The sequence below is a fragment of the Stylophora pistillata genome, chromosome 11 (assembly GCF_964205215.1).
Source record: "Stylophora pistillata chromosome 11, jaStyPist1.2, whole genome shotgun sequence".
Lineage (NCBI taxonomy): Eukaryota > Metazoa > Cnidaria > Anthozoa > Scleractinia > Pocilloporidae > Stylophora > Stylophora pistillata.
The window spans coordinates 24,593,826-24,612,849 of NC_142529.1; the positions used below are offsets into that span (position 1 = coordinate 24,593,826).

General features: G+C 37.5%; 2 protein-coding genes across 2 annotated transcripts; both read left to right on the plus strand.

Moving 5' to 3' along the window:
• Positions 1–2,079: 2,079 nt before the first annotated feature.
• Positions 2,080–14,075, plus strand: LOC111345122 (mucolipin-3). The gene is made up of 12 exons (XM_022952399.2): positions 2,080–2,748; positions 4,262–4,420; positions 5,489–5,642; positions 7,203–7,290; positions 7,885–7,975; positions 8,894–9,002; positions 9,551–9,666; positions 9,996–10,145; positions 10,959–11,063; positions 11,701–11,823; positions 12,178–12,384; positions 13,485–14,075. Exons 1-12 carry the CDS (start codon positions 2,416–2,418, stop codon positions 13,611–13,613), a joined length of 1,764 nt encoding a protein of 587 aa, XP_022808134.2. The 5' UTR covers positions 2,080–2,415; the 3' UTR covers positions 13,614–14,075.
• A 1,815-nt stretch (positions 14,076–15,890) lies between these two features.
• On the plus strand, positions 15,891–18,450 carry LOC111345125 (DNA polymerase epsilon subunit 4). The gene is made up of 4 exons (XM_022952402.2): positions 15,891–16,118; positions 16,768–16,852; positions 17,212–17,253; positions 17,806–18,450. Exons 1-4 carry the CDS (start codon positions 15,921–15,923, stop codon positions 17,817–17,819), a joined length of 339 nt encoding a protein of 112 aa, XP_022808137.1. The 5' UTR covers positions 15,891–15,920; the 3' UTR covers positions 17,820–18,450.
• Positions 18,451–19,024: the final 574 nt, after the last annotated feature.

Sequence of the window (19,024 nt, forward strand, 5' to 3'; positions counted from 1 at the left end):
TTTGCAGTGTTCCATATAGTGTAGTGGCGAATGTTATCAAAGACAGTAAATCATTCTCATCCCATATGATTGTCATATGGGGGGCAACGGTTGTTTTAATATTTTTCAAATCACCTTTAAATCCGTTTCTTTACTGCTGGAAGATTAGGGAAGTGAGACAAGCAGTGAAGCAGACAATCAGACATGCACTTTGCTGCTCGTGGAGTTAAATCTTATTTGACTTCCACCAGCATGACAGCTCGTATTCCAACGATTTTTTTTAATTCTTGTCTTTTTTTGTTTTGTTTTGTCTTTTGTTTTGTTTTTATTGTTTTTAAGTTGACTTACTCTTTGAAAAAAAGTCGATAGTGAAAGCTTCCCTCATGAGTAGTCGTAGTTCTCTCTTCTGTTGCTGGTTAAACAGTTTGTATGAGCGATCATCAATATAAATTTGCCTTATTTTAAAAGTGGGAAATGCAGCTGACTTGTTTGAAGTATAGCAAGGTTGATAGAGATTGACAGCTACCATAATATTGAAATTAGTGTGGCTCATTGTGTTCGCTTACGTAATAGCTTGCTCTTGTCATATTTTGTTAGCCCTTCGTCGGAGCGACGAACGAAGGGCTAACGCTCGAAACGTCAGCTTTTGTAATCGTTACGGTGGCCAATTTACTACTTCAACTTTGTTGATATATCCAAATTATTTCGTTACTCCCACTGACGCAGCCCTAAACAGTTTCTTTCGAAACTATCAGCCTTTATTCATTTATATTTTGTCATATTATGTGATAATTTTTGCGACCGACCAACATGCCATTTTTCACCGCAAAACCATAACACAAATTCCTAGCCGTGTTTAAAACACATCACTATGAATGCGAAAGTAATACAAAGCCGCTATCACGCAATTCTGTGCTTTTTTCTACGCAAATTGATATTTTTGAAAACCCGAATCAGAGAACCTGTACTGCCGTATTGGTAAGGTTAAAAGCGAACTTAGTACGGAGAGAACTTGCAAAGGTGTTTGGGGGAGAAACTGCTGTCCAATTTGAAAATAGATTCTGAAAAAAAATTCTGAAGACAGCCAAAAGTGGACGAGGCCGTAGGCCGAGTCCAATTTGGCTGTCAGATACATTTTTTGAATCCGATTGTTTCAAGAATTGGAGAAGCATGTAGTCCTCTTCCTTCTTAAATATAGAGCTAATCAGTTGTAATTTGGAAGTCAGTCAAGCTATCATCATTTTATTTTTAAAAACTGTCCAATTAAGTTTGAAACTATCTAAATTAATCCTTACATGGACAGTATAAAAAAAAATTAGAATAGCAGCTATGCTGAGAATTAATTTTAATTTCGGATTAACCCGCCACCAGTTATAAAATTAAGATTTTTATTTCCCATCTCACCAGGGCGACGATTCTCTATTACACCAACAAATTGTCGAATGTATTGTAACATAGAATTACCTTGCAGGCTAAATTAAACTTGCAGGCTAAATTCTCCCTGTTATCATACAAGGGGCAAAATTACTGAATTGTGATTGGTCAAGACAGAGGGCATTTTTTCTTAATTTTTGTAATTGCCCCGGGAAAAATTACTTGAAAATGATTGGCTGAAAATCGCTTAGCAATGGCTGCCAAGGTAAAGAAATTTCTGTTTGTTTTGTAACAATAGCGTCCCGTTTTGCGCGAGATCAGTAAGAAAACATTTTGCCCCTTATATTCTAAACAAGTAATCACAAGGTTCCTTGTAAAATGAAGGATTAATATCACTTGTGTTTTCGGAAGTTGCAGAAATTGCCCTCCTCACTGCGCGACTCGGGCTATTTCAGCAACTTCCGAAAACAAGCGTGATATTAATCTTTAATTTTACTCCGCCCCATGCGATTATCTGTACTACTCTCAATCTGTTTATATTCCCTTGTTATCAGTCCCCCAATGGGTAATAAGTTAGCGGGACCGCTGTCTCTTGGCGACCCACATACCCCTCCCCAACAATCGAGACCCACATACCCCTCCGCAGCAATCGAGACCCACATACCCCTCCCCAACAATCGAAGAAAAAAATCCCGCCGTGCGCGTTGAATATCGGGAAAATTTCGAAATATTATTAGTTTTGAGACGTACAAACTAGAAGTGATATAAGCTGATCAAGTCATCCTCAAGAGCAGGAAGTTTCTTTCGAAAGAAACTCTTTTGTGTGTTCTGTGCTTTAGTTGTGAGCTTAAAGAGAGATTCAAGACTGAAGAGTCTACTGCCGCTCATCTGTTGTCGCTGTTTCTTGAACTGCTATGATGTTCAGCTGAAAACATCCGGTAAATACTGTTCGTTGCGTAAGAAGATGTTACTAGCTAACACGGGATTATAAGTTTGGTTATGAACTTACTCCCGAACTTTTAATCAGAGAAACATCGACAAACCGTTTTATTCTCTTCAGCAATGAGTAACAGAGTCATTTTACCGGCCGTTTCATCAAGATCTGCGCGTCATCTTGCCAGATCTTGTAACGGATCGGCACCAGGCAGTTTTAGCTCTGGGTTCGATGACTTTACCGAACCGCTTCTTCATGGAACTAGCTTTGAAGGTTCAGTCCACTATCAATCGATTTATGATTCCTCTGAGTTCAACGGTAGCCAGAGAAATCGCATCGAAGTCATGAGAAAACGACTCAAATCGCACTTTATGACTCCGTATCAAAAATACAAGTATCGTGGAAGGAAACCGTGGAAGCTTTTGTTGCAACTGCTCAAATTGATCATGGTTACTGTCCAGGTAGGCTCATGAACGTTGTTTGCAAACGTTATTAATTCGTATTCCTTTGTTTGTTGAAATGTATTGTGGAAGTAATTATTTCCCTAGTTCGTTTATGATCTAGATAATTCCGATCACCTTAAAACCTTATTTATGGCTGTGGTAACTTTTCAGTTTTCAATCCAAGCCATGATAAATTGTTTAACACATAACTGAATTCTCAACGTCAACTTATTTGTATTACAGGGAACATTTAAAGAATCATAACTGCTCATGTATTCTGATCGTCCGGGTTAGAGAAGCCTTGCAAAGTCGTAGTTATTATTAATTTAGCACCATGCACCGATATCAGCGATAATTCTCGACTACTCTATAAGACCATACTCGATGCATTGTATTTCTCTGAAGTGTTACTAGCTATGCCGCATCGTAATTTCCAGTATATGTTGGCAAAATAAATTTCTTCTAAAGCAGCATCTGGTGGAAATTGAACAGTGGGGTTGAAATGTTTAAGTCATGTGATTGTTATGATCACTTTTGGTTACTGGTTCCTGATCATGTGGTGAACCACAATTCCTTTTCTAGTTTACATGTAGTTTGTTTTTTGTTTGATTTTTACTTTTTTATTATCATTGTTGGTGCTTGGAAGGATGAAGGAGTTTTTTTTGGAGAGGAGGGGAGTAGCTGGGGCTAGGGTGGAAAGGGGAATACTTATCTCTGAGTTAAAAACCCAAAATTAGCCTGTCATGTGATGGATGCATGTAAGGGATTTTTTATTTTAGCTAGACACCAAATTAGCCTGTGATGTTGTGGAAGCATGTACGAGATTTTTCATTCTAGTCAGACACCAAATTAGCCTGTCATGTGACGGAAGCAATAAGAGGACTTTTGAGTGTGCCATTGTAATATACTTGAGGCTCAACATGAACGGTAGCCAACTAGCCACAGACTTGTACAAATACAGTTTTGGCAAGTGGTTTTTTATTTCCACCCGCCAGTTTGGCTACTAAACAAACTGAAATTGTTGTAACATTTAAGGTGTCACTAGCCACTTGGCTAGTAAGTTGAATAGTTAGTGATGTTGAGCCCTGATACTCCTTACTCTATTTTTTCATTTGTGGAAAAAAATTTTCCCCAGATATTTTTTAAAGTTTTAGTAAAATATGCAAGTTGTTGATAATTGCAAGACCTTGGAATCAAGTTTTGTAAGGTCATCTTGTAAATGTATTGCATGCAAAGCATAAAGATTTATTGTGTAATGAGCTAGAATCCAAGGCTGTGCTCTAAGAAAAATTGAAGTGAGCCCAGTGCTCTGAAACTGTGGAATCCAGGGAGCCCAGCACAAGCTTTGTATGAAAAAACTAAGATCCTGAGTCACCCAAGAACAAAAGTAAGGCGCCAGGGACCACCGAGCACTGGAATCAATTTGCAATTTAAGGATAAATTGCTGCAATAGGACTGCCAACCAGGTTTTTGACATCATAAGGAATGAGGAATTTGATGTCTCTTTTTTATCTACATTTTGTTTTGACAGGTGTACCTTTATGCCTCCGAGCTTTTCTCAGTTGTCACCTTTAAGTATGATAGTGAGCAAGCATTTAATTATTTGTTCCTTCTCAACCCCAATCAATCAGACTACTCCATCTACACAAAGAATCAGTTTTACTCTCAAATCCGTCACACTGTGAGACAGGTTAGTGAGGAACTTATTCTTCATCTGGAAAACTATGTGAGATGTACAATGGCCTAGCTTGTGGTCAGGGCTTTAAATTATGGCAAGAGGTCATAATTTGAGCCCTTTTTGTTTCAATGTGTTGCATAGTTGGTTAGCAAGTCAGTCTTGTGCATGTATGTGTGTAAGGTCTCAACCAGAGCATGCCACTAATTTCTGTTGGTTGCTAGGTTGTCAAGCTGCCCCCTTGTCTAGTCTCTGTCCCTCTTTTCCCATTTTACTGTTTGCCCCAAAGTTTCCTCGGCATAACCTCAATTTGTGAGCTGTTAGGAGTCCATTTGAGGGCAACTCTGGGCAGGGCTATTGGTGAAATTTGGAGCACTGGGCCAATTAATCTCCATATTCTTTTCACTGTGTTGTATACTTTGGCATGATACTGCATACAGACATGCTCTCTGTTGAGGAGTGTAAATGGGTACTTGCAGTAGGTCATCAAAACTGGACAAAACACTGGGGAGGTAATTAATGTATAATGGCAGTCTCGTTAACAAAATTTTAAGCAATAGACCACACTTTTTATTGGTTTACTGGCATAATAACGTACATGGGATGTTACGGGGATGCAAGTGAATTACAAACTTTTCAAAAACAAACTTTTCAGGTAGAACGTTTGGTGTGTTGCTTTTATGAAAGAAATTTAAACAACATAGCACTAACAGTATGTTTCAATGCATTATGGGTTTACTAGTGCAATAAATGATACTTTTATGGTGTACATAGTATCTTAGCTATTTTATAAAAAACTATAAAAAAACAATAATGGGCACAATTTTTTTTTTTAATTTATGATTCATTATACTGTGGTCTTAATTTTAAAGTGGTCAGCTAGGTTTCACTTGGTGTTCTACTAAGAATACTCAAACTTATCTTGAAAGCAGAAGTTTTTATTGTGATTTCACACTGAATTGTTGTAACTTTAGAATTCATTAGGAAATGTGTAGCAGCCAGAGGGGAGAATTAATAATCATATCATGGGAGATAAACTGTTGTTATCAGGGTTTGTCTAACACTTAGATTTTTTCTTTTCAGTATTATCAAATCCAAGACATTGCTGTCGGGACCTTCGGGTTTCGGGAAAAAGGTGGTGAGGTTAATCCACCACGCTTTTGTACATATCAGTATACCAACAGTTCCATGGACCCAGAAAAAGAATCTTATTATTTTTCAAGGCAGACAAGCTATTGTATCCTTACCATTATTGCATTGATTCCAAATATCAATTTACAATAATAATTTAATGAAATCAAGGCTGGAAAATCTGTTTTTCTTTTTGTGGAAATCCTTCATATTTACGTTGGTCTCACCTTCTCTAAGACCATATTTAACCTTCAAGTCTCCTCTACCTCATTTTTATAGTTGCTAGTAGTCCTTACGTGTGTCAATAATGTGTCCCAGTAAGTTTATGAGTGATGAGAATTAGTATAGGTAATTGCATGGGGCTGAGTAAAATTAAGGATTAATATCACGCGTGTTTTTGGAAGTTGCTGAAATTGCCCGAGTCGCGCAGTGACGAGGGCAATTTCTGCAACTTCCCAAAACACAAGTGATATTAATCCTTAATTTTACGAGGAAACATGTGATTACTTGTTTATAATATAAGGGGCAAAATGTTTTCTTACTGATCTTGCGCAAAACGGGACGCCATTGTTACAAAACAAACAGAAATTTCTTTACCTTGGCAGCCGTTGCTAAGCAATTTTCAGCCAATCATTTCAAGAAATTTTGCCTGGGGCAATTACAGAAATTAAGAAAAAATGCCCTCTGTCTTGACCAATCACAATTCAGTAATTTTGCCCCTTATATGATAAGGGATTTTATTACACGACTCGGGAAGGCAGAGGGCCAATAACTAAAATCAACCAATCAAAATGCTATATTGCCGGTCAATATTCTCTCAGTATTGGACTGTCCCGAATGGTCCTGAATGATACCACACTTGTGTCCCTTTGAACTTCAGTCATGTAATAAATCTCTTATTATCCAAGCTTGCTCGGGACCATACTGGAAGAATGTCGGCCCTCGGTGTACGGACCTCACTGTGCTCGGTCTGTACTGTCAAGACCTTGGGTCAATATTCTCCCAGTACGGCCCTCGCCCTTGGTTAATAAGATATATTTATTGACTCGATGTAACACATTCAGGTGATGTTTTTTTTTTTACTATTAACCTGTTTTCTTGGTAATATTTCAAAATTGCGAGAAGTTGCTCGTTAATCCTTTCTCTGTGTTGAAGGGTTGAAAGGAAGAGTAAAGATTTGAAAGGAAAGTGAAAAACAAAAATAATTATATGCTACAGGATAGTATTCTGCAGCTAAATTTTGATGATTTGAGCTATTTTTTGTGCAAATCTGGAGAATATTCTCTGATTGCTCAAAACACCATCCTCCTGGTATCACATTTCTTTAGTGGTGAAGCAAAAGATGGGGATGGGGTTTGGTTATAGTGGGGTGGGTGGGGTCTACACATTTTACTAACTTTTCGCCATTATCATATGCTGTCAGTGGAAGTGGATTTTATCTGCCAAATAATCTCAATGACACAAATTAAAAGTAGTATTTACTTTCTTAATGCTTCTAGCAGAAATTAGAATTTGGCACTCCCTAGTTAATTTCGTTAAACATAAGATATTTTTCTTCTTTGCCACCACTATTTATTTGAATTTGTATTTTTTTCTTGATCTGAAGGATAAGAGATTATTTTGTTTATTGCATCCAATGAATTTTCCTTTACACATGAATATACAGCTTGCCATTCTCTGTTAAAGACAAAGGCATCAGATCAAAACATCACATACTTTTTGAAAAGAAATAAGCTTCCTGAAACATTTGAAGGGTAATTTAACAAGTTCAATGTTAAATGGTTCTGTCAAAAACTTTACATTGTTTTATATTTGATATTGGCTTTTCCTGTATTTTATTTAGTTACATGATTTGTATCTTTGTCTACAACGAAAGCATACATAAGTTAAACTGGTTGGAAAACAATAAGTCTAGAGGAAAAGAAAAAATTGAATTGCGTTATTCTTTTCTATCAATTTATAACTCAGGGCTGTCATCGATACAAAGTAGCAACGAAGATTCATTTGGTGTAGCACAAAGAATCATGATGAAGCAGTGGTAGTGCTGTATGCAAATATGTGCAGCACTTCTTGATAAACTTTAGACCATGCATAATAGTGTAAAAATTATATGGGCTAACACCTGACTGCCAACAAGGGTCACCAATTTTGCTGAAAGTTTAGTGGTCAAACTATTTGTGGTGTAAAACTGTTGCAGTTTGGTGCTTGTACATGTATGATGTGCATGTATGATAATTATGCATGTAGCCAGAAGAATTAGACCTGGCCTTGTGTTGCTAGTGCGATTGTGTAGAAGCATGCATAGGAATTAATGCTCATCATTTTTATGTTCCTTTTTTTTTTTTTAGCATTATAAGTATTACTCTGAACGTTGAACTGCGTTCTCTCCATGTGCAAAAGCCTCCCAGAAATCCAGCATGTTACTTTTTCAATATTAGTGTAAGTGCAGTCTCAAGTGATTGTCAGTAAACTTGGTTATATTTGTTTCAAATTTGTGGGAAAGTTCAGAAGGAAAAAATTAATCAGCATACCAGAAGATAGATCAACAGAGAACAAATAGACAAGTTTGAGGGCAGATAGTTAGATGAGGTAGGCATCTAGAGTAACTGTGATGCTACATCAGTGGGGGGTATTAATTGCAAGACAATTTAGGTTTATTGATAAATGTAAATTAGCCACTAAGCTGATGTTTCGTCCAAGTGAAAGAAGGCCAATAGACAGATACAGTAAAACTTATGAAGAGTATTGAAAATTCTAGATTATAATTTTGTGGATTTTGCTGAATAGTAGGCTGGGACATTGTGTTGTGTTCCTAGGCAAGACACTTTATTCTCACATTGCCTCTCTTCACGTAGGGGTAGCGGCACTGGGGGGTAACCTTGCAGTGGACCAGCATCCCATTCAGGGGGGAGTAGAAATATTCCTAGTGGCTTCATGCTACTGAAACCAAAGTAAATTGCTGGCCTAATGGGCCACTTGGTTCATAAACAGAAACAGACTTAGGTGCAAGAAATTCCCCTGCATGTAACTCTAACTTCATCAAGGAGGAACTGAATGACTGACCGTTAATTTACATTTCACAATCCAATGCTCAGCCTTAAGCTTGAGCTACAGATAATTTGATGAGCCACATCATATCTTGGGCACATAAGTGACAAGTATTGTGCATACTGGTGGCATTAGTACTGTCTAACAGAAGGTAGATAGGAAATTTTGAGCTCAATCATCGCATAAAGAAATTTGGTAATCATTTTTTTTTAACCCAAGCATGGGACAAGGAAAAACATCTGAGTCTCAAATCAAGAATTGAACCCTAGAGCACCAGATATTTTGAAAACTTCTTTTTAAATTTTGCAGATACAATTTGATAACAGTAACCATGATGGAAAGGTGCCTGTCACATTGACTTCTGATGGAAAGAAGGATAACTGCTCTGCTAGTAATTTAACACATCTAAGATTTGAAGGTACCAATTACATTTTTGTTCCCTTAATGCAAACTGCGGATGTACAAATGTACTGTAAAGCTATGCCTGCCAGGTCTTACGCCTGGGAGGGATCAAAAACTTCAATCATATTATGTTAAAATTATTGTGCCAATTCTTGCTTGAACCGAGGAACTCTGTTTTCGTCTAAGGCATTTTCCTACTTCGAGAGGTTTTAAGGAGAAATCTAATTTTTGAAAATTTTTAGGGAGTGTACCAAGTTTTTGGAGGTTGTTTTGTAAAAGAAAAGCGGTGAGGAAAACGCACCTCAAGCAACAGAATAGGAAATCAACCATGCGAACGAGTGAAAATCCGTGTTTCCGCGGCAAAACCTAGCGCATGCGTATACGTTATTCAGCTCTGTCGGGTGCATCATATTGTAAGGATAGGTTAGAAGCTAGTCCCGGGCCTCCTAGGAGTTAACGGGTTTTAGAAGTTTAAACTAGCACCTTTTATCACCTCTAACACCAAAGAATTCTTGGTGAATACGCATGTATACCTTCTTTTGTTTTCGTTTGATTGTTGTTTAGGTTCTCAAGAATCCAAAACACTGCATATATTTGTGGACATTTTGACAATAATCTTGTGCATTCTCTCAGTAACTCTTTGCTCGCGTTCAATCTTCCGCCACTTGCAGCTTGTGAAGGTAAAACATTAGAATTAGTGAAATCATTGTCTAAGTATAAAAATAGGAAGTCTAGGACTGCATGTGGCTACTTATATAGCTCAGTTTACATAGATTTGAAAAGAATTAAAGTTTGTATAATTACACCAGAAGGTAGTGTTGCAGAGGAATTGTATTCACGCGCAGAACCAAAACCAGCCACATTCCAGAAGAGAAAGATGATTCTAGAATACAGTGATTGACATTCAGTCATTGATTTAAAATTATCATATTAACAATAGTCATTATGATTGCAATAATAATTATTATAACTGCATTTCAAAATGTAGTGATGTTTGGCTATTTTTCAGGCAACCCGAAGGTTCTTTTCTCAAGAAATTGGAGACCACCTGTCCTGGTACGACTGTTTGGACCTTATGAACTTGTGGTTTGTGTTGATTGCAATCAGTGACACCTGTGCTATCCTTGGATCCGCGATGAAATTTCTGATCGATGTTAATGTAAGTAGTTTCTTTTGTAACGATAAAAAAGACTTGTCACCTTTCGTGTAGATAACTCAGGTCCCACTTTTAAGCCCCCTCTCTTACACACAGGCTTATCTTTTTATCTTTTAAGCCCCCTCTCTTACACACAGGCTTATCTTTTTATTTTTTAAGCCCCCTCTCTTACACACAGGCTTATCTTTTTATCTTTTAAGCCCCCTCTCTTACACACAGGCTTATCTTTTTATTGGCGATATTTTCATTCCGTCGATTACACTTCTTTCATAGATTTTCAAAGGCCATGATAATTATGAGAAATTTAGCTTGTAGTATTAAGGTCACGGGAGGGGGGGGGGTAGGTGGGGAGGCAATGTACTCCTGTATGCAGCATGGTATTGCAATTTAGTCAGAAGGCTCACGCAACTCTACCATTGTGTGAGAACGAGAGAGTCTTTTTTGTTATGTTTTGTCTCAAGGAGACAGTTATAGGAGACAGTTATACGTTATATTCCAGACGTGCTTTAGAATACGCCTTCCCTCAGCGTGTGGTAAGGGGGGGGAGGTGAAACTCCCAACTCCCCCCCCCCCTTTGCATTCTTGCAAACTAGTAACTTTATCCAAGAAAAAATTTCAAACATTCCTCTTCATTTAATTATAAGTTCATTTCTGATTTGACGAATGTGTTGGCCCCGTTTTACGCTTTCCTTCAACCAGTTACACTTTTACAGAGCAACTGAATGTTCTGAATATGCAAGTGTCATTTATTGGGAATTGATAAAAAAGATTTTTGTGTTGCTAACTAGTGTTCTGGCCCGTACATCTTTACTGTAGTGTACGCAAGAGATATACGATCTTTGCAGCATATTCCTTGGGGTTGCAGTTTTGCTGACATGGTGTGGATTGTTAAGATACCTCGGTCATTTTAAGAAGTACAATGTAAGTTAAATCAAGATGACCAATCTACCAATATTGGCGAAAGGAAAAATTGGTTTCCCTCCCGGATCGTGACATGTATGTTTGACTTTTCGTGAGCAACGGTAAAGCGGTGGTAAGACAGAACTAAGATCCAAGTAATGCAAGCCTGTATTGAAGATTCATGACAACGTCTGTTCTACATAAATTTGAAACAGTTTCTCACATGAACCGAGTCATTCTTTTTTTTTTTTTTTTTTTTTTTTTTTTTTGCCGGAACATATGCGTCATCTTTCGAAATAATTTCCTTGCAGCGAAACGGGAAGCGTTAGGGTTTACATGCGGTTGCTCGCAAGTGAATATTACTTTGTGAATTACCTCCTGGTCAGCCAATCAGCGTGCGAAAACGGTCATAGCGTTTTATAACACTTTTCAACTACAAAATCTGTTTGATTAATTGGCAAGTACAACTAATCTACAAGCGGTTCTGCTTTTCGACGAAGTGCCTCACTCCCAAAGTTCCATACGGCGCCCTAACATTCATTTGTTTTGTTGTTGGTGGTTTTATTTTTTTGTTTTTTTTTTGTTTTTTATTTCAAGTCTAGTAGTTCAACATTTAATCAGTCTTGTCTTAATTAAAAACAATGTAACTTCGTTGTAGATTCTTTTGGTTACACTCAAAGCTGCGGCACCCAGCGTGCTACGTTTTACTGTGTGCGGTTCATTATTGTACTTTGGTTTTCTCTTCTGTGGTTGGATCGTTTTAGGACCTTATCATGAGAAGGTATGTCACGAATTATTTTCCTCGCAGTGAGTGCGATATCGGTTTTTCAAGTGTTACTTAACACGGAATTCACAAGTCAGGATTTTCCTTGAATTGCATAATTGAATAAAAATAAAAAATGAAATGAAAACAGCAATGATACTGGTTTCATCCTGAGCGCAAAGCATAAGATACAAAACAATATCATTTAGCCTCGTTTTCAACTCGCAATTCCACGCTTAATACCTCGCTTCGTTAACCAATCAGGATACAGGATTTTAATCAATTTTATGTTTCTATATTAACTATTAAGCATCATGGAAATATGAAATTTTCAATTGCCCTGTCATGTTTCACCCTCTCCATTTTTCTCAGTTTCGCAACTTGTGGACCGTATCAGAATGCATGTTCTCGTTGATCAATGGAGACGACATGTTCATGACGTTTGCTGAGATGGATCGAAAGAGTTACGCCGCCTGGGTATTCAGCAAGATTTACCTTTACACCTTCATCTCGTTGTTCATTTACGTGGTCCTCAGTTTGTTCATTGGTATCATCAGCGATACATACGAGAGAATGAAGGTAAGAACGAATACGTTACTCATTCTTGGTGCTGCCAAAAAAAAAAAAAAATAAAGCCTGTATAAAGAGCTAAGTGACCCATCAGGTCTGCGCTAAGCTACGGTTTCCGTTGCATGAAGCGATGAGGAGTATTTCTACTCTCCCCTGTATGGGATGTTAGTCCATCGCAGGGTTACCCCCAGCATTAGATTTGCCGGTACCTACCTAAACACCTGGGTGAAAAGAGGAATCGGGAGAGTAACGTGTCTTCCCCAACAACACAACACAATGTCCTCGGCTAGGGCTCAAATCGTCGCTCCGCTAGGTTGCGACTACTAGAGGACGTGTTGGGGAGTATGCATGAAGTATAGAGAAGGAGATCTGAAGCAAAAACCAGCCCTTTCGAAACTATCAGCCTTTATTCTTTCGTTTATAATACTATTGTAATGCGTGTGATTTTAAGAACTAAACGGTGAGTATGAGCACTGACAAAGACATTTACAAGTATTCATGGGAAGGGGATCTGAAGCTGGCATTGGGTGACCTGTGCAGTCAGTGGGCGTTCGAAGTCCTTAACTCGTTGTACTCAGCCGCCGGTTTTTTTTTTTGTTTTTGTTTTTTTTGACAATATTTTCCTATATCCCTACACGTATTATGCATTCAGCTCTTCCACGGATAAAGAAAGTAATGGCGAAAATAACAAATTGCCATTGAGACTACGGCTTTGTTTTAGAATAGCATGGGGTTTCTCAAGATTCTTTCTTGTTTTTCAAGTGTGGGATTTGGCCGATTAAAGCCTACTTTTCCAAAGGCAAACGTATATATCAGTGTGAAACAACCCTTTTCAACGACTGATTTTGGAAAGCTAATTTTGACCCCTCTTACAAACAACCTAACTTTACGATCCTGACCAGTCACAACTGACGAGGATGAAATGAGTCATATAGGCAATGACGATACGGCAAAACCGATCAATCAGTGTTTTCGAACCAGACTTGAAAGATCCGACCATTAAAAAAAACCCTTACTTTTATAATGTCAGGCACTGGAAATAACAACATTTCAGACTTCCGAGAGTCAAGTAATTAATTTTCACCCTTTCTAAACGTCATCTCTTTCAGGATTGGGGCCACCCTCCTTGCACGAAGCTACAGCGATTCGTGCATGGTAGTAACTGCCAGCGGTGTAACACAGAATACAGAGATCAAGCTGGAGAGAACGATGATTTAACAGGGGGAACATCAGACTAGGATCTCACTAGTTCAAACACATAAAAACAACAAAATCAAATTTACGAAATGATGTACATAGTATTGACAAGAAGCATGGCTTTTATTGGAATCTAATTTGATGTATCAATTTTACAGTGACCCAAATTAAGTTATATTTTTTTTCTAAGGAATCGTTGTTGACAATCCCCTTTCTGCCTGTTCAGCCCTGGTGTAAAAAATAAACAATTTTGATTGGAAATTGTTTTATCCAAAAAGTACAAATAATCTGTTTCGGATGTCATATGAAATATTTTATGGTAGCCAAAAGTTCAGAATACATCCTATTCCAGGCGTTAAATCAAGCAGAGGCAGAGAAGGATCGCTCTCTCTTTGTTAACAAAGTAAATATGAAAGCAGGAACAAATAATTAAAGGGGATTCTTATTTCTGTTTGCAATTTTTTTCTTACCAAATAAAATTTTCAGACAGAAACTTAACCACATCTTCGAGGTTTGCAGATTATTTTTCTCATGTTTGTTGGTCGTTACGGTGAAAACAAAATTTATAGAAAAAAAAACAGCCACTTGTCGAAATTGCTTGTTTTGTTGTTGTTGTTGTTTTAATATTCCAGGTAAAGTTGGCGGGGTTCAAATGCACATATTTTTTTTCCAAAACTCGCTGGCCCAATTCGGTTGTTCATCGACTCGAATTCGAATTCCCGATATTTACCTTTTGACTTGCTTATTTCTTTATTAGTAGATACTTTTTAAATTTACATGCACTTGTCGAACTGTCTAAAGAAACAGAATCGTGCTGATTGACTAGAAAGACCAGTATGCGACTCCTCACATAACCACTAAGACAAGTTGATAAGTTGTGTCAGTACACATTATGTCGTGAATGGTCAAAGCTGTTTGCTACTCTCGAGACCGAAAAGGATATTTACAAAATGACGCTACCAGTAACATACCGAAACAACTCGACTGAAATTCCCACGATTAAAACTGTACCCCCCTGGGTGCACCACAGAATATATCAGCTGGCCCGGCTGAACGATGGTTAGCAGATGTCAAATTTCATATCAACGCTTCGTAGAGTTGTCACGGAGGGAGCGTTGTCTTGGGTACTAAGACTAGATAAATGGGGCCTAACTCCCTCCTTCGATAGTTTGACCCATAATCGAGTTATCGACGTGGAGCTCCCGCGGTGTACTCGCCTCGATTGATTCTTTTGGACTCGCGCGACGGACCTCGCCGAAAAGGAGGGAGTGCTCATTGTCAAATCAATGTGGCACTCGACTGAAGAGAAGACTCTACGGCACTGTAATTTTAAGTTGAAAATTATGTTCCACTGTTTTTCAAACAACGCTTGAAATAGCGGCACAAAGACCTCATTCTTTCTTTTATTTCTCATTTTTTTTTTTATTTCTCATTCTTTCTTTTTATTTCTAATTTTTCTATCTTCTTCCTTCTCTTAACTTAATTTTTATTTATTTATTTATTTACATATTTCTCTTTTCCCTTTGTTTACAATATTAATAGTGTATAAATACCTTGGTTAGTGTAAATATAGAATTAAAGTAAAGTAAGTCTTGTGTAAATGTTAAGATACACTAGTTAATTTCACGCGTGACAGTGGCCAACTCGAAAGCTTACGCTCCTTTGGGCACTGTGCACATTTTACTTTAGATTATTCATGTAATTTACTGTTCTTATATATTCTGACTTTTGTAATCTATAGCAATCTCTACTGTACCCTCTTGAAATAGTGCGAATAAATACATGAAAATGAAATGAAATGAAACTCGATCCCACTCGAACTAAGGTCTAGTTCTTCAAAAGACAATTTTAAAAAACGTTTTAAAACGTTTCGTTTTAAACAAGTTTCTTTTAAACTTTTACTTTTTAGATGAAAAATATGTTTAATTATCTTAGAATTTTAACTTAGTTTATTCCTATAATTTTTTTCCGTTCTTTCCATTCTTTTAGCTTTTTAATAATCTAAATGTAAAACGCCGTGAACAATTAGTGGAGTAGGTACCATATAAATATTTTAATCTATTTATTCATTGTAATTAGTTCAGAACCTGAATGATGAATAAGTCTCCTATTTCTCAAGTGTACTCCGGTTCAACTTACGATTCTTAGCCAGAGTTATACGTTTCTAAAGGCGACACCTTTCGACCGGAAATGGTAAAATCAATTGAAACTTTCCGTCGTCGATCAACTGTTAACCTAATTGGTCTGCCCTTTGGTCCGCCTACGCAACGCCCTCCTACACGCCTCTCTCTAGGAGCGCGTAGACTGGAGACGGCCCTACTTTTCCCGCCGACTTCATATTATTCAACATGGCGGAAACAGAGGAGCCCTCAGCGGACATTACAGAAGTTGGCTCGCAACTTGAAGAAAATCCAGCGATCCAGGATGAAGATCAGCGAACGAGAATGACACAGTTTCCTCAGACTAGAATTCGCAACATGATGAAGATCGACCCAGACCTTCATTTGGCCAACAGAGAGTCTGTATTTCTTCTTACGAGAGCCGCCGTTAGTGTCTTTTCGCACCTTCGTGTTAGTTCACTTTAGTTTAAGTCGGCTTAGAGTCGACCTTGTAGGTGCGAGGTTCTGATTAACGCTTGGTTTTCAGGGATCTCGATCTCTGTTTAACACGTGGTTGCCGAAATAATGTATACAGTGAATGATGGTGTTATGATCGAATGGAGTCCTTCAAGAAGACTGTAGGCATAACGTATTTAAACTGAACTACCTACTGCACCATTCATTTGCAACCATGATGTACACACTTCCCTATTGGTGCTAAAATGAGGCTGATGATAACCATCATGTGCAGAAATTTGTTAAACTGTAGGTGTGATTTGGAAAGAAATCTTGCACAGATGGTGGAAGGAATTAAGCCTGAGTTGGTGTTTGTGTGGGGGTGGAGGGGGGAAGCTGTTAAAACCGTGGGTAGGGTGAGTAGCATCAGTTTTTGCCAAACCCCTACCCTTCTTTAGACCAAAATACATGTTGCTCACTACAATGTTGTAGGTTTGAATAAAGGTTCAACCTTACATCAGACAAAAAGACGTTTTTAAAAACTTTAACATGTACATAACAAAAACTGGACACAAATTTTTAACCAAGTATCTCTTCGATGTCATGGTTTTAAATTATTTTGACACTTTCAACATTATAGGAACTGTTTGTTGATCATGTTGCCAAAGAAGCATACAAAAGAACAATTATGGGAAAGAGAAAAACAATACAGAAAAAGGACCTAGGTAAGAGTACACAAGAAATGATTAAAAATAACCCTCTAGTTCACAGAAGTGATTGACATGTATCTTCTCATTGTAATTCTGATATGTTATCCTGCAACAGGTTCTGAGAACAGATATAATAATCAGCTAGCAAGTGTTATGTTGATTTAACACAAAATTCTGTTGTCTAATGTGCAAGGATATACATATGATGCACGATCCTCGCAGTAGATATGCAAGGATATGTTAGGCAGTATATAGAGGGTTGATGTAGACAATAATTTGAGCTGATGAAGACGTGTTTTTTTAAATGAGAGAATGGAAACACACAGAAAGATTCCTTTGATGCTAAGAAAGCATTTTTACATAACCTTTTACAGATACTGTGGTTGATGAAAATGAAGAAATGGCATTTCTTGAGGGTGAGTATACAAAATTTCTTTTACTCTCTCCTTTGCATTTTAAATTTCCCATTTTTCTTAGTTATTTGAAGATTTTGTCTCTGCATGTATTCTCGTCTAAAGTAATAGCTGAGCATGTGTTTTCCTGAAAAGCATAAATCTAACTTTTTTCCCACAACTTCTATAAAATGTGCATCAGCACTTACACAATAATTTGGATATATCAACAAAGTTGAAATGGTAAATTGGCCACCGTAATGATTACAAAAGCTGACGTTTTGAGCACTTACACAATATGACTTAATTTATTAAAAGTTTATAAGCTAAGTGGTTTACTGGATTTTTTTTTTTATGGAACACTAGCAACCAACTGACTGTACATCAACTGCTAAAATTAACAATAATAGTTGATAGAACATTCTGAAAAAAATTTATTTTTCCAGAACTCAAAAAGTGCTCTTAACTGTACATACCTTGTTTCAAGTTTTCTTAAATCAATGTCAATAAAACATATCTTGTCTCACCATTCAGGTCACTTATAGTTTGTTTGTTTACTTTTCTTTTCATGTGTAGGTACCTTGGACTAATCTTTGTGACTGATCTTGCAAATCAGCTGTTACTGAACACTGAATATCAGGTAGCAGTTAAGTTTAAAAAAAAAAATAAAAAAAAAAGGATCATGCAGCAGTTTTTGGGATTACTTTGTCGACCTGAGAATGAAGAAATGGAGGGAGATGCTTTACCTTCTGTAGTATGGCTTAGGGCTCCAAAGTGTAACCTTTTCTTTTAATCAACATTCATTCTTATGAAAACTTAACTGCTGTGTTTGTATCAACTGGCAAGACTAGCTAACAGAGTTTGGACTACCAGTAGTCTGAGACCTTTGGAAAGTTGATGGCTCATGCCAAACAATTTTCATGAAAAAATTGTATCTTGTGCGACTGTTGCAGTTCAACAGTCATACGAAATGCCTGGCTCTTATTACAGTCAGTAATTGACCAGCAACTCTTAGTTCTGGTGAGACACTGTGTATGCTAGTGAAAACTTGAATTTTCTTTCATTGATAAAAAGCAATCAATGCATACCTAGTACCATATTGTTCAGACATACTGAGTTTTCTTATGAAATTTTGTAAATAATGTAATTTTGATGTTTGCCATGACATGAAAATGTAATAAAGAAGTACATTTTGTGCTTTTCTCCTACTTTAAAAAACAATGTTTTAGGGTACCAGATTGCACCTAAAACATTACTACCAGTATTCTTCAATTGACAAAACTGACCAGATCAAAAAAAAAAATCATACATCCCAATACTAATCATTCGTCAGTTTCTTTAGTTTACCGATAAAAATTGAAAATCCCCATAAACAGTTTAAGCAAAGCAAGCACCAAAACTTTTCTTACAAAACCACACATTCCTTTGATGGAAAATTACACAGTCATGGCCTAAGTCAGCAGCTGTCATTGCAGACTATAGAGTGCCTAGGAAGTTTAAGCTAAACTTGTCCTCACTGTATTACATGCCAAGCTTTCCCAGTGTTAGTGCCTCATGAAGCATATTTTTCAGTGGTGGTGTTGGGGGGAGGGGTGGGGGTAAAGGCAATGCTGAAGGGCTTGTTTATAAAGGAGCATGTCATTTATATCGAGGCTCCCACGCGCGCTTTGCGTGTGTAGGACAGAGCCCCATACCCATGGAATATGGTCAACCTCTTTTCGTTTGGTTGTCACGTGACTGACCGAGCGTACAATATGTACCTATGTGCCCTCAGATTGCATGGGTAGCGTAGGGG